Here is a 14,373-nt window from a genome sequence, read left to right as displayed (position 1 = left end):
CTAAGTCTCCTGCTTTGTTTACAGGTTGCTATAGAGACCATCGGCTTGTCAGAAGCAAGCCGACTGTCTCTGTGGCAGGGAGAGCTGGTGCTTGGGTGTCAGAGGACAAGCAGGCACCAGCTCTTACAGCAGAGATCAGAGAAAACCTCTGATCTCTGCTGTGTTAACCCTTTACATGCTGCAGTCTATGTGACTGCAGCATGTAAAGGGCTGTCACTGCAGCATGTAAAGGGCTGTCACCATCAGACCCCCGGAAAGTGATCAGGGGGTCCTGATGGGTCCCTGTGGAAGTCCCCTAAAGGGACAAAAATTTAAAAAAAAGTTAAAAAAAAAAACAAAAGTGAAAAAATTATAAAAAAAATAAAAATAAAAACACTTGTCTCCCTTTACTTTGTAAAAAATGTAAAATAAAATCACACATGTGGTATCCCTGCGTCGTAATGACCCAGAGAAGGAAGTTGGTACATTATTTAACCCCTTAATGACATGGCCCCTTTTTTCTTTTTTCCCCATTTCTTTTTTCCTCCCCGAAACATAAAAACTGTATAAACTTGCTATCGCCAGAATGGTGCTGACTCAGAGAATAATGATATCACATTATTTATTCTGCATGTTGAACGCCGTACAAATGAAATCCAAAAAAGGAATGGCAGAATTTATTTTTTTCCCCCAATCTCCCTACAAATGTTTTTACAAAAGTTATGCAATACATTATATATACCCAAAAATGATGCCATCAAAAAGTACAACTTGTCCTGCAAAAAACAAGCCCTCATATGGCTGTGTCAATGGAAAAATGAAAAAGTTATGGCTCTTGGAACTCGACTGCAAAATTAGTTGAAATTCAATGATTAGACCATTTAAAAAACCTGCCCTGGTGGGTACGACAGGGTCGTAGGAAACCCGCCACTCAAGGGGTTAAGGGTGCATTCACATGTAGCTGATGCGGTGCAGATTTCACCCTTTCAACACGGATTCATTTGTAAGATTGAAATCTGCTGCAGATCTGCATAAAATTTTGCACCAAACCAGCTACATGTGAACGCATCCTAACTCAAGACAATCTACCTCATCAAGGCCGCAAACACCCCACTACATGACAAACATTACAGAACCCACATCCCTGTACTACTGGCAGAGCCTCCAAATCAGACACTTTCTTCTTTCTTTGCCCCCCGCCAAAGCAATGACTCCCTTCGAACAACTCTGCAGTGGGTCTGGTCCGTCTCGTCACACCTGCTCATGCATATATAACATACTAACTACGCATGTAGAGACTCTACCCCCTCCATATATCCTCACATGGGAAAGAGATCTGTCGCTATCGTTTACACCAGAACATTAGCTAAAATCTACTCCTTTACACATAAATCCTCCATCTCTACTAAGATTCAGGAAACTGGATTCAAAATTCTCTGACAGTGGTACAGGGTGCCCTCTCATCTATATAAAATGATACCATCTGCTTCTCTGCTTTGTTGGAGATGCGGAACAGATCAGGGAACTATACTTCATATATTCTGGGAGTGCCCGGTGTTGTCGGGTTTCTGGTCAGAGGTATGGCACATTATCTCAAAATTTACGGACTTTGCTCTTCCAAAATCACTCACATTCTTCCTCCTGCACCTTAGTGACATCCCCCCATACTTCTATAGGAGCTCTGTGGTCAGACATCTGGTTAATGCAGCTAGGGCATGCATTCCGAAGCTATGGCGACAAGCTTCCCCTCCCTCTATCTCGATCTGGTTTCACATGATCCACAAGACGATGGAGATGGAAGAACTTACAGCATCTATCAAAGACTTGCTGGATAAGTTTTCCAAAAACATGGCACTACTGGATTGAGATCCTAAATTCTCTGGGATATAGAAATCAAATTGGTCAAAGTTCCCCCGACCCAATTTTCAGGTTCCTTGTATCGGTTACCTGGACCTGGTGCTCCCATACCCCTCTCCCCAAAAACTCTATTGTTTTCTTTTCACACTACCTTTGCGGCTCCCACTCTTCCTCCTCCCTCCATGGTATAGTCCTTAAGCAGTGAAATATTCTAAAGCGCGGTCTTAAAAAATAACTAGTAATTATCCTCCTGTGCTACCATTGTGATGTCATCAACTGCCTTATGGAAGAAACCAGAACATCATGTTGTTGCATGCTGAATATTTGGACATGTTGGAGAACGTTCCTTAAGATGGTTGATGACATCACAATGGCCGTCGTGACATCAGAATGGCAGGTAGCGGAATATTCTTTTGCACATCTAATAACCATTGCATTCACTTGCTGCAGCCAGCAGATTGCAAGTGGGAGAAACAATCTGCGCATTTCTATATCTTCTACATATTTGCCTTTGTGATACAATAAAGGCAAAAAAGAAGAGAAATTGTTAGCAGTAAGAAGCAGATAAGATCGAGGAGATACCTAAAACAAAAAAGAATTGTGAAGATGACGGCCAGCAAAAGCCAAGTGAAGCTTAGAAACAAAAAAATGAACGGTTCTAAGCACGCCTGCGAAATATAGAGGAGGAAAAGGAGGACAATTTGGAAGAAAACCAAATCCAGGCTGATGACCAGGAGACAGAACTGATGCCAGACAGCGTTGTGGGACAAAAAGTACAAGCAGAATATCATCATCTTCATGACCTGATCCGCAGCCTAGAAGATCTGTGCGTCCAAGTACCCTGCTAGTCAGCAGGAAATACTGGCAGCGTATGATCGCATTCACGACCTGATCCAGAGTACATCCAGTACTATGGTGGTCAGCATGAAGAACGACATAACGGAGAAGAAGAGCTGGAGAGTAAAGGAGGAGATAATGAAGATGTAAACCTCAAGTAGTCCTGTTTCGGTGTATGCAAGCTAGCATAAAAGTCTGGGTGGGATTCCCCTATTTCAGTGGGTGTGGATGTTTAAGCTAAATCCTGTTTCGGTGTATGTATGCATTACATAGCATTACATCCTGCTGCGATCGGACAGGCATTCTATCAAGCCACCCCGCGGGCGATCGGATGAATGGCGTAGTAGCGCATAAAGGACAAACAGACACACACGCATACAGACATACATTCAATTTTATATATATATAGATCAATGCTCGTGCCAAATTTCACGTTTCTATGACACTGGAAAGTGAGAAAAATACATTCCGTACGTAAAATTTTGACGCTAATTCTTTTGCGCATAGAATTGAATAATTGAGTTGGCACCTGTTAGTTTTTCCTATTTATGACATATTCAATGCCCATGCCAAATTTTAAGTTTCTGTGAGAAAATTAGATTCCGTGCGTAAAATTTGGACGCTAATTCTTTTGCGCATAGAATTGAATAATCGAGTTGGGACCCATTAGCTTTTCCTATTTATGACATAATCAATGCCAGTGCCAAATTTCGAGTTTCTATGACATCAGAAAGTGAAAGAATTAGATTCCGTACGTAAAATTTGGATGCTAATTCTTTTGCGCATAGAATTGAATAATCAAGTTGGGACCCGTTAACTTTTCCTATTTATGACATATTCAATGCCCGCGCCAAGTTTTAAGTTTCTATGACATTGGGAAGTGAGAGATTTAGATTATGTACGTTAAATTTTGACGCCAATTCTTTTGCGCTAGAATTGAATAATCGAGTTGGGACCATATTACTTTTCCTATTTTGGAGATAATCTATCCTCTTGCCAAAATTCATGTTTCTACGACATCGGGAAGTTGGAGAACTTTTGGCGAGTCAGTCAGTGAGTGAGTCAGTCCGGGAGTCAGTGAGTGAGTCAGTGAGGGCTTTCAGCTTTATATATATATATATAGATAGATATAGATATATACATATATTCACATACATGTACATGGTGGGCAAGTTGGAGCATGTTCCTCAAGACAGATGATGACATCACAATTGCAGATGACATCACAATTGCAGATGACATCACAATAGTAGTCCATTAGGTGACATCACAATGAAAGTTGATGACATCACAATGGCACAAGGCTTCTTATACCAGTGCACGGGTTAGAATCCTTGCATTCACTTGCTGCAGCTAGCAGAGAATAAGTGAGAGCGACTATCCTTTTGGATTTCTATATTTTCTATATTTTTGCCTTTGTGATATAATGAAGGCAAAAAAGAAGACAAACCATTTACAGGAAGAAGCTGATAAGATCGAGCACATTCCTGAAGAGAAGAACGATGGCCGTAAAGGCCAGAATGAGCCAATTAAAGCTAAGAAACCAAAAAAGAACTGGTTTTTAGCACGCCTACAAAAAACCTGGGCAAGGATTACTGGGTGTATGAGGAGCTGCTGCACTTGCATCCAAGTAGAGAGAAGTGCCGAAGAACTCCCAGGACCCAGTGGAATAACAATGGAGGAAGTCCCAAGTCCCAGCGGGATAAATATGGAGAAGAAACTTCCAGGATCCAGAGATATAAACATGGAAGAACTCCCAAATCCTGTCGGGATCAATATGGAGGAGGAACTTCCAGGATCCAGAGACATAAACATGGAGGAACTCTTAGATCCCAGCAGGATCAATATGGAAGAGGAACTCCCTGGGCCCAGTGGGATCAACATAGAGTACAGCAAAGGTAGGATATCATGTACCTTCTCATATAATACAAGGTTATGCTTTTAGTTACAGACCCCCATTATAACTGCCAATCACAAATTAATGGATATCTTTGGCGAGTTCTGTATATTCAAAAAACAAATAGTTGCCAGGGGTAATTTTGTACAGCTAGGGCCCCACAGTGGTAACAATCCTTGTTGTGGAATTTAGTTTTTATATATATTTTTTTAAGGATAAATTTGAATATTTTGTTAAGAAATAGAGCTGTGGTTTGGGGCTTGTCCGGATATACATCATTATTTTAATATCTTAGTAACATTGCATATACATGGACTTATACCAAAGTGGGTGATGTAGAGTGGGTACAATACAGCTTATTTATGTAGTATTATATGGCAACCATTCAGATACATGGCTGCCCAGGAATATTTGGATCCATCAGGGCATGAGATGCTTTTACAAGGGAACCACGCTTGATGCCCTAATATAAGATATGAATAGGAGTTGTTTTCTAAAAGCATCCCCTTGAAATATAAGTACTTGGGTGAGGTGGTCTTCTCTCAAGTTCTCAAAACATGTATTCCATCATTCATTAGTTATATCATCTTTATCATTCATAATATATAAAATAGGTTTCAGGTTTTAACATTTGACATCTTATCCTATTTCTGTAGATATATTCTTTATAGCTAAAGCGTCCACTGAAGTAAAGGAAGAACATGTGGAGGAAGATCAAAACATCAAGACTGCTGACAACAAGGAGGCAGAAGTGGTGGAGACAGACAGTTTGGTGGAAAAGTAAATAGAAGCAGAATACCGCCTTCTTGACCTGATCCACAGCCAGGAAGATCTGCACATCCAATACTATACTAGTCAGCAGGAAATACTGGCAGAGTATGATCATATTCAGGGCCAGATTCAGATCACAGAAGATCTGCACATTCAGGACTACGATGCAGATGATGAAGAACAGGATGGAGAAGAAGAACTGGAGTGTAAAGTAGAAGATGATGTAAAAGTAAAAATCCAGGAATATGGAGAGGATGGACTGGAGAAGGCAGACAGCACCAAAGAAAGCCAAAGAGCTTCTGGTGAAATGCCAGGGCCTAGTCACATCAGCAATACAGGTAGGAGATCGGGAAGTAACTGGGAATGTTCATGGGAACTTTTTATAAGCTTTTCAGATCATATGGTCTACAACCATAGAAACACATATGTCTGTGCAAGAGCTCCAAATACAAGATGGTATTTATGTCTTTAGAGTTTTAAACGTTAGTGAATATAATGTAGGTAGTATGTTTCATGATCTGACTACGTATGAATATGTGTTGCTGTGCGATAGTAATGAAGACTCATAATCATTTCACATATTAACACGTGTGCATTTGTTTCCTACAAACAGACAACGAATCATCTAAAAGCAAGAAAAACGACAAAAAGGGGGAAGAGAAAGAAGAGTGTAGATCTCAGCAGAGGTCAAGCAGTAAGAGCAGTTCTCTAGACCATGAGGCACTAGAGGAGCTCTACAAATCAATCAGAGCCTCTCAGAGTGGCAGTAGTGCCAACTGTTCTGATTCCTCCTCACTAGATTATGAAGCACTAGAAGAGCTCTACAAACCAATCATAGCCTCTCAGAGCGGCGGCAGAGACGACAGATCTGATTCCTCCTCGCTAGACGATGAGGCACTAGAGGAGATCTACAAATCAATCAGAGCCTCTCAGAGTGGCGGTAGTGCCGACAGATCTGATTCCTCCTCGCTAGACGATGAGGCACTAGAGGAGCTCTACAAATTAATTAGAGCCTCTCAGAGTGGCAGTAGTGCCGACAGATCTGATTCCTCCTCGCTAGACGATGAGGCACTAGAGGAGCTCTACAAATTAATTAGAGCCTCTGAGAGCGGCAGTAGCCATGATGAGGAACTCTACACAAGCGACATCTGCTTAGAGAAACTCGAGCAACCTGACAAAGAAAGATCTGACACAGTACCCCTAACATTACAGTCTTTTACATTCCATCAGAAACTGGGAGAAGGAGGCTTTGGAGAAGTCTTGTTGGCAAGTGATATCATCCGCAAAGAATGTGTTGCCCTTAAAGTGTCAAACAAATGTTTGTTCACGGAGCATGGGCACAGTTTTGTAGAGAGAGATATCTTAGAACTATCCCACGAGAGCCCGTTCCTGATTCATGGCCTGGCCGCCTTCCACACAGAAAAATGTGTCTACTATGTATTGGAATTGGCCATCAGAGGGGACCTGTTTGATTTTCTACACAAGAACTTTCCTCTTGATACCCCCACAATACAATTTATTATGGCAGAAGTGATCTGTGGCACTCAGTTCCTACACAAGAAAAACATCATACACCGGGACCTGAAGCCAGCAAACATCCTTCTGACTGTAGACGGCCATATCAAAATAACGGACTTTGGCTTTGCTGTAATGGGTGTGTATGAGAGGATCAAAGAAAGCCTTAAAGGTACACCAGGATATTTTTCCCCAGAAATGATCATGGGCAAAGAACATGGACGAGGGGCAGATTATTTTGCCATAGGTGTGATTCTGTATAACCTGTTCACAAAAAAGGAGGCTTTTCCTGGAGATAATCCCATGGACATTATGTTGTTCACCATCGAGTTTAATCCACTCTACCCAGAGTATCTGACTCCTGTCAAAGTGGCCATCTTAGAAGAGCTGCTGTGTAAAGATCAGGACTATCGCCTAGGAGTAAGAGGAGACATCAAGAAGCATCAATTTTTTTCTGGCATCAATTGGGAAGATGTGGAAGCCAGAAGAATGGAACCACCAGCAATCATGACAGCAGCTTCTGTTGACGTGAATACGGATCAAACTCTGGACTACATGGAAATGCCAAACAGTATAAGACCTGAAGACCAGAAAATATTCACAGCATTCAGCTTTGTATGTCCAGATTGGTCACAACAATATCATCCCGTCAACAATGAAGCCATTCATTAATGAAGAAAGCTGAGTGGTCAACAAGCAAAGCTGGTGGACGACCTACTCAGCTTCCATCATATCTTCATGATCTCTTCATAACATTAAACCACACTTTTTCTATATACCGGACCAGACGACCCTATAGAATATCCACCACTTAACATCCACGTAGATTCGAGCTCCGACAACCCAGGGAATCATTCTGATTGCCATATTTGGGGTCAGGGAGGAATTTTTTCCCCTAATATGAGGGCAAACCAACAATCCTCAGGGGGTTTTCGCCTCCCTCTGGGTTAACATAGTAAGTAATTACAGGTTGAAATCAAAAATTTATTTTTTTTATTTATTTTTTAAAAGACTTCTTTCAACCTTACTTGCTTGCTATGTATTACAGGTTGAAATCAAAAATTTATTTTTTTTATTTATTTTTTAAAAGACTTCTTTCAACCTTACTTGCTTGCTATGTATTACAGGTTGAAATCAAAAATTTATTTTTTTTATTTATTTTTTAAAAGACTTCTTTCAACCTTACTTGCTTGCTATGTAAGCATCTGGAAATCTCATCTACAAAGTGGTGATGACAACGGAAGGAAGCTGCTAAGAAGGAAAAAAGCAGCTCCTTCACCCATTGGACTTGACAAACAGAAGGCCCAAAGGATGAATGTGGCGTGTTGTAGGAATCCTGGAAAGTGTCACCTATGTGTGATCTGCACCTGGATTTCCAAAAACACCACAAGAGTAAGCCAAGGCCTGAAGAGCAGAATCAATATAATCTGCTCCTTTCTGTTCACTGTATGATAAAAACATCTTTCATGCATTAATAAATGTATAAAAACATCTATACAAAATATCTATATTTTCATTATTCCCACATATAGTACATTATGTTTGGTTGGATTGGTACCAGGGAGAGTTAGAATATAAAGGAAAGAGAGGCAGCGGGTTAAAAAAAAAAAAAACAATGGCAGAATTAATGTGTTTTCTCTCTCTGCTTTCAAAGGAAAAGAAAATAATAAAAGTTTTACAATACATTATATGCACCCAAAAATGGTACAAATAAAAATTTCAGTTTGCCACACAAAAACAAGCCCTCATATGGCCATGATGACGGAAAAATAAAAAAGTTGTGGCTTTTGAAAAGTGAAGTTGGAAAATCCCCCCAAAATGGTTGAATCCTCGTGGCCAAAATAGGCCGTGTCCTGAAGGGGCTGTCCAGAATTAGAAAGACATAGCTGCTTTCTTCCAAAAGCAATGTCACAACTCACAAAGTCCCATTCACTGTAATGGAGCTTAACTGCAATACCAGGCAATATCCATGGTCAGCTGTGGCGTTGTTTCCGGAACAGAGCAGCCATGTTTTTCTGGACAACTTTTTTAAACAATTACCTAACCTTTGAGAAGAAATCTCTATGGGCTTAATCACACAGCGCAGCCAAATTTTGTCAATTGTTTAGACAGGGTGATACGATTGTCAGTGTGAATACACCCTAGAATGAGAACTTCAAGTAAAGCAAATGCGCGAATGTAAATTACAACTCACCTCAACTGCCAGGGTCACATTATCCTTCTCATTAATTCTATCTTCATATGCCAGTAACAATGGAGACAAATATTTCATATCCAGCTGCAAAAAATACATGAGTTACTAAAAGCTAATTGATGGATTAAAACGCGCCAAATCTTACTTTTCGTGTCAGCCACCTGCTAAAATATGGAGTTAAAGGGAACCTGTCATCACTTATAAGCAGCATAGAAAGTCCAGCTGAGGTACAGGTGCAGGCAGCGGGCGCATGCACACTCTTCTTTATTGGTGTGCGCACGCACTGACCGCAGAGTTCGATGCGCAGACCGAGTGCCAGTTTCCAGGGTTGACAGCGAGGGAACCGAGAGCCGGGTAAATACAAAAAGCACATTCCTGGACCTCCGCCCTGACCTGCAAGCCAATAAACTTAGTTTATGGTGCTTATAATTGATGACACGTTCCCTTTAGTACAAGCCTCTGGTCCTGGGACAAAATACCTCTTGTTGTCGTTCTCCGCCAATTCCACATCTCGCTTTCAGTTAATCTTCTCACTACCTAATGCACACTGTATGCTACTCTCTGATTGGCCAGTACCAATCACATAAGCAGCACTGACCAGTCAGACAGCAGGTGTAGTGAATCGGTAGGCCAATGCCGGCAATCTCCTGCTTCTAAGTCTCCTGCTTTGTTTACAGGTTGCTATAGAGACCATCGGCTTGTCAGAAGCAAGCCGACTGTCTCTGTGGCAGGGAGAGCTGGTGCTTGGGTGTCAGAGGACAAGCAGGCACCAGCTCTTACAGCAGAGATCAGAGAAAACCTCTGATCTCTGCTGTGTTAACCCTTTACATGCTGCAGTCTATGTGACTGCAGCATGTAAAGGGCTGTCACTGCAGCATGTAAAGGGCTGTCACCATCAGACCCCCGGAAAGTGATCAGGGGGTCCTGATGGGTCCCTGTGGAAGTCCCCTAAAGGGACAAAAATTTAAAAAAAAGTTAAAAAAAAAAACAAAAGTGAAAAAATTATAAAAAAAATAAAAATAAAAACACTTGTCTCCCTTTACTTTGTAAAAAATGTAAAATAAAATCACACATGTGGTATCCCTGCGTCGTAATGACCCAGAGAAGGAAGTTGGTACATTATTTAACCCCTTAATGACATGGCCCCTTTTTTCTTTTTTCCCCATTTCTTTTTTCCTCCCCGAAACATAAAAACTGTATAAACTTGCTATCGCCAGAATGGTGCTGACTCAGAGAATAATGATATCACATTATTTATTCTGCATGTTGAACGCCGTACAAATGAAATCCAAAAAAAGGAATGGCAGAATTTATTTTTTTCCCCCAATCTCCCTACAAATGTTTTTACAAAAGTTATGCAATACATTATATATACCCAAAAATGATGCCATCAAAAAGTACAACTTGTCCTGCAAAAAACAAGCCCTCATATGGCTGTGTCAATGGAAAAATGAAAAAGTTATGGCTCTTGGAACTCGACTGCAAAATTAGTTGAAATTCAATGATTAGACCATTTAAAAAACCTGCCCTGGTGGGTACGACAGGGTCGTAGGAAACCCGCCACTCAAGGGGTTAAGGGTGCATTCACATGTAGCTGATGCGGTGCAGATTTCACCCTTTCAACACGGATTCATTTGTAAGATTGAAATCTGCTGCAGATCTGCATAAAATTTTGCACCAAACCAGCTACATGTGAACGCATCCTAACTCAAGACAATCTACCTCATCAAGGCCGCAAACACCCCACTACATGACAAACATTACAGAACCCACATCCCTGTACTACTGGCAGAGCCTCCAAATCAGACACTTTCTTCTTTCTTTGCCCCCCGCCAAAGCAATGACTCCCTTCGAACAACTCTGCAGTGGGTCTGGTCCGTCTCGTCACACCTGCTCATGCATATATAACATACTAACTACGCATGTAGAGACTCTACCCCCTCCATATATCCTCACATGGGAAAGAGATCTGTCGCTATCGTTTACACCAGAACATTAGCTAAAATCTACTCCTTTACACATAAATCCTCCATCTCTACTAAGATTCAGGAAACTGGATTCAAAATTCTCTGACAGTGGTACAGGGTGCCCTCTCATCTATATAAAATGATACCATCTGCTTCTCTGCTTTGTTGGAGATGCGGAACAGATCAGGGAACTATACTTCATATATTCTGGGAGTGCCCGGTGTTGTCGGGTTTCTGGTCAGAGGTATGGCACATTATCTCAAAATTTACGGACTTTGCTCTTCCAAAATCACTCACATTCTTCCTCCTGCACCTTAGTGACATCCCCCCATACTTCTATAGGAGCTCTGTGGTCAGACATCTGGTTAATGCAGCTAGGGCATGCATTCCGAAGCTATGGCGACAAGCTTCCCCTCCCTCTATCTCGATCTGGTTTCACATGATCCACAAGACGATGGAGATGGAAGAACTTACAGCATCTATCAAAGACTTGCTGGATAAGTTTTCCAAAAACATGGCACTACTGGATTGAGATCCTAAATTCTCTGGGATATAGAAATCAAATTGGTCAAAGTTCCCCCGACCCAATTTTCAGGTTCCTTGTATCGGTTACCTGGACCTGGTGCTCCCATACCCCTCTCCCCAAAAACTCTATTGTTTTCTTTTCACACTACCTTTGCGGCTCCCACTCTTCCTCCTCCCTCCATGGTATAGTCCTTAAGCAGTGAAATATTCTAAAGCGCGGTCTTAAAAAATAACTAGTAATTATCCTCCTGTGCTACCATTGTGATGTCATCAACTGCCTTATGGAAGAAACCAGAACATCATGTTGTTGCATGCTGAATATTTGGACATGTTGGAGAACGTTCCTTAAGATGGTTGATGACATCACAATGGCCGTCGTGACATCAGAATGGCAGGTAGCGGAATATTCTTTTGCACATCTAATAACCATTGCATTCACTTGCTGCAGCCAGCAGATTGCAAGTGGGAGAAACAATCTGCGCATTTCTATATCTTCTACATATTTGCCTTTGTGATACAATAAAGGCAAAAAAGAAGAGAAATTGTTAGCAGTAAGAAGCAGATAAGATCGAGGAGATACCTAAAACAAAAAAGAATTGTGAAGATGACGGCCAGCAAAAGCCAAGTGAAGCTTAGAAACAAAAAAATGAACGGTTCTAAGCACGCCTGCGAAATATAGAGGAGGAAAAGGAGGACAATTTGGAAGAAAACCAAATCCAGGCTGATGACCAGGAGACAGAACTGATGCCAGACAGCGTTGTGGGACAAAAAGTACAAGCAGAATATCATCATCTTCATGACCTGATCCGCAGCCTAGAAGATCTGTGCGTCCAAGTACCCTGCTAGTCAGCAGGAAATACTGGCAGCGTATGATCGCATTCACGACCTGATCCAGAGTACATCCAGTACTATGGTGGTCAGCATGAAGAACGACATAACGGAGAAGAAGAGCTGGAGAGTAAAGGAGGAGATAATGAAGATGTAAACCTCAAGTAGTCCTGTTTCGGTGTATGCAAGCTAGCATAAAAGTCTGGGTGGGATTCCCCTATTTCAGTGGGTGTGGATGTTTAAGCTAAATCCTGTTTCGGTGTATGTATGCATTACATAGCATTACATCCTGCTGCGATCGGACAGGCATTCTATCAAGCCACCCCGCGGGCGATCGGATGAATGGCGTAGTAGCGCATAAAGGACAAACAGACACACACGCATACAGACATACATTCAATTTTATATATATATAGATCAATGCTCGTGCCAAATTTCACGTTTCTATGACACTGGAAAGTGAGAAAAATACATTCCGTACGTAAAATTTTGACGCTAATTCTTTTGCGCATAGAATTGAATAATTGAGTTGGCACCTGTTAGTTTTTCCTATTTATGACATATTCAATGCCCATGCCAAATTTTAAGTTTCTATGTGAGAAAATTAGATTCCGTGCGTAAAATTTGGACGCTAATTCTTTTGCGCATAGAATTGAATAATCGAGTTGGGACCCATTAGCTTTTCCTATTTATGACATAATCAATGCCAGTGCCAAATTTCGAGTTTCTATGACATCAGAAAGTGAAAGAATTAGATTCCGTACGTAAAATTTGGATGCTAATTCTTTTGCGCATAGAATTGAATAATCAAGTTGGGACCCGTTAACTTTTCCTATTTATGACATATTCAATGCCCGCGCCAAGTTTTAAGTTTCTATGACATTGGGAAGTGAGAGATTTAGATTATGTACGTTAAATTTTGACGCCAATTCTTTTGCGCTAGAATTGAATAATCGAGTTGGGACCATATTACTTTTCCTATTTTGGAGATAATCTATCCTCTTGCCAAAATTCATGTTTCTACGACATCGGGAAGTTGGAGAACTTTTGGCGAGTCAGTCAGTGAGTGAGTCAGTCCGGGAGTCAGTGAGTGAGTCAGTGAGGGCTTTCAGCTTTATATATATATATATAGATAGATATAGATATATACATATATTCACATACATGTACATGGTGGGCAAGTTGGAGCATGTTCCTCAAGACAGATGATGACATCACAATTGCAGATGACATCACAATTGCAGATGACATCACAATAGTAGTCCATTAGGTGACATCACAATGAAAGTTGATGACATCACAATGGCACAAGGCTTCTTATACCAGTGCACGGGTTAGAATCCTTGCATTCACTTGCTGCAGCTAGCAGAGAATAAGTGAGAGCGACTATCCTTTTGGATTTCTATATTTTCTATATTTTTGCCTTTGTGATATAATGAAGGCAAAAAAGAAGACAAACCATTTACAGGAAGAAGCTGATAAGATCGAGCACATTCCTGAAGAGAAGAACGATGGCCGTAAAGGCCAGAATGAGCCAATTAAAGCTAAGAAACCAAAAAAGAACTGGTTTTTAGCACGCCTACAAAAAACCTGGGCAAGGATTACTGGGTGTATGAGGAGCTGCTGCACTTGCATCCAAGTAGAGAGAAGTGCCGAAGAACTCCCAGGACCCAGTGGAATAACAATGGAGGAAGTCCCAAGTCCCAGCGGGATAAATATGGAGAAGAAACTTCCAGGATCCAGAGATATAAACATGGAAGAACTCCCAAATCCTGTCGGGATCAATATGGAGGAGGAACTTCCAGGATCCAGAGACATAAACATGGAGGAACTCTTAGATCCCAGCAGGATCAATATGGAAGAGGAACTCCCTGGGCCCAGTGGGATCAACATAGAGTACAGCAAAGGTAGGATATCATGTACCTTCTCATATAATACAAGGTTATGCTTTTAGTTACAGACCCCCATTATAACTGCCAATCACAAATTAATGGATATCTTTG

General features: G+C 41.2%; 1 protein-coding gene across 2 annotated transcripts in view; it reads right to left on the bottom strand.

Annotated features, from left to right (window-relative positions):
- LOC136582827 (uncharacterized) overlaps positions 1–14,373 on the bottom strand; it is a 219,436-nt gene that overhangs the window by 117,790 nt on the left and 87,273 nt on the right. For both annotated transcript variants that reach the window (XM_066584087.1, XM_066584088.1), the window contains one exon: positions 9,051–9,134. In XM_066584087.1, coding sequence (XP_066440184.1) covers positions 9,051–9,134 — 84 coding nt within the window. The remainder of the gene's footprint in view (positions 1–9,050; positions 9,135–14,373) is intronic.

Source organism: Eleutherodactylus coqui, chromosome 11 (genome assembly GCF_035609145.1).
Source record: "Eleutherodactylus coqui strain aEleCoq1 chromosome 11, aEleCoq1.hap1, whole genome shotgun sequence".
Classification (NCBI taxonomy): Eukaryota; Metazoa; Chordata; class Amphibia; order Anura; family Eleutherodactylidae; genus Eleutherodactylus; species Eleutherodactylus coqui.
This window is presented reverse-complemented; position numbering and strand designations above follow the sequence as displayed.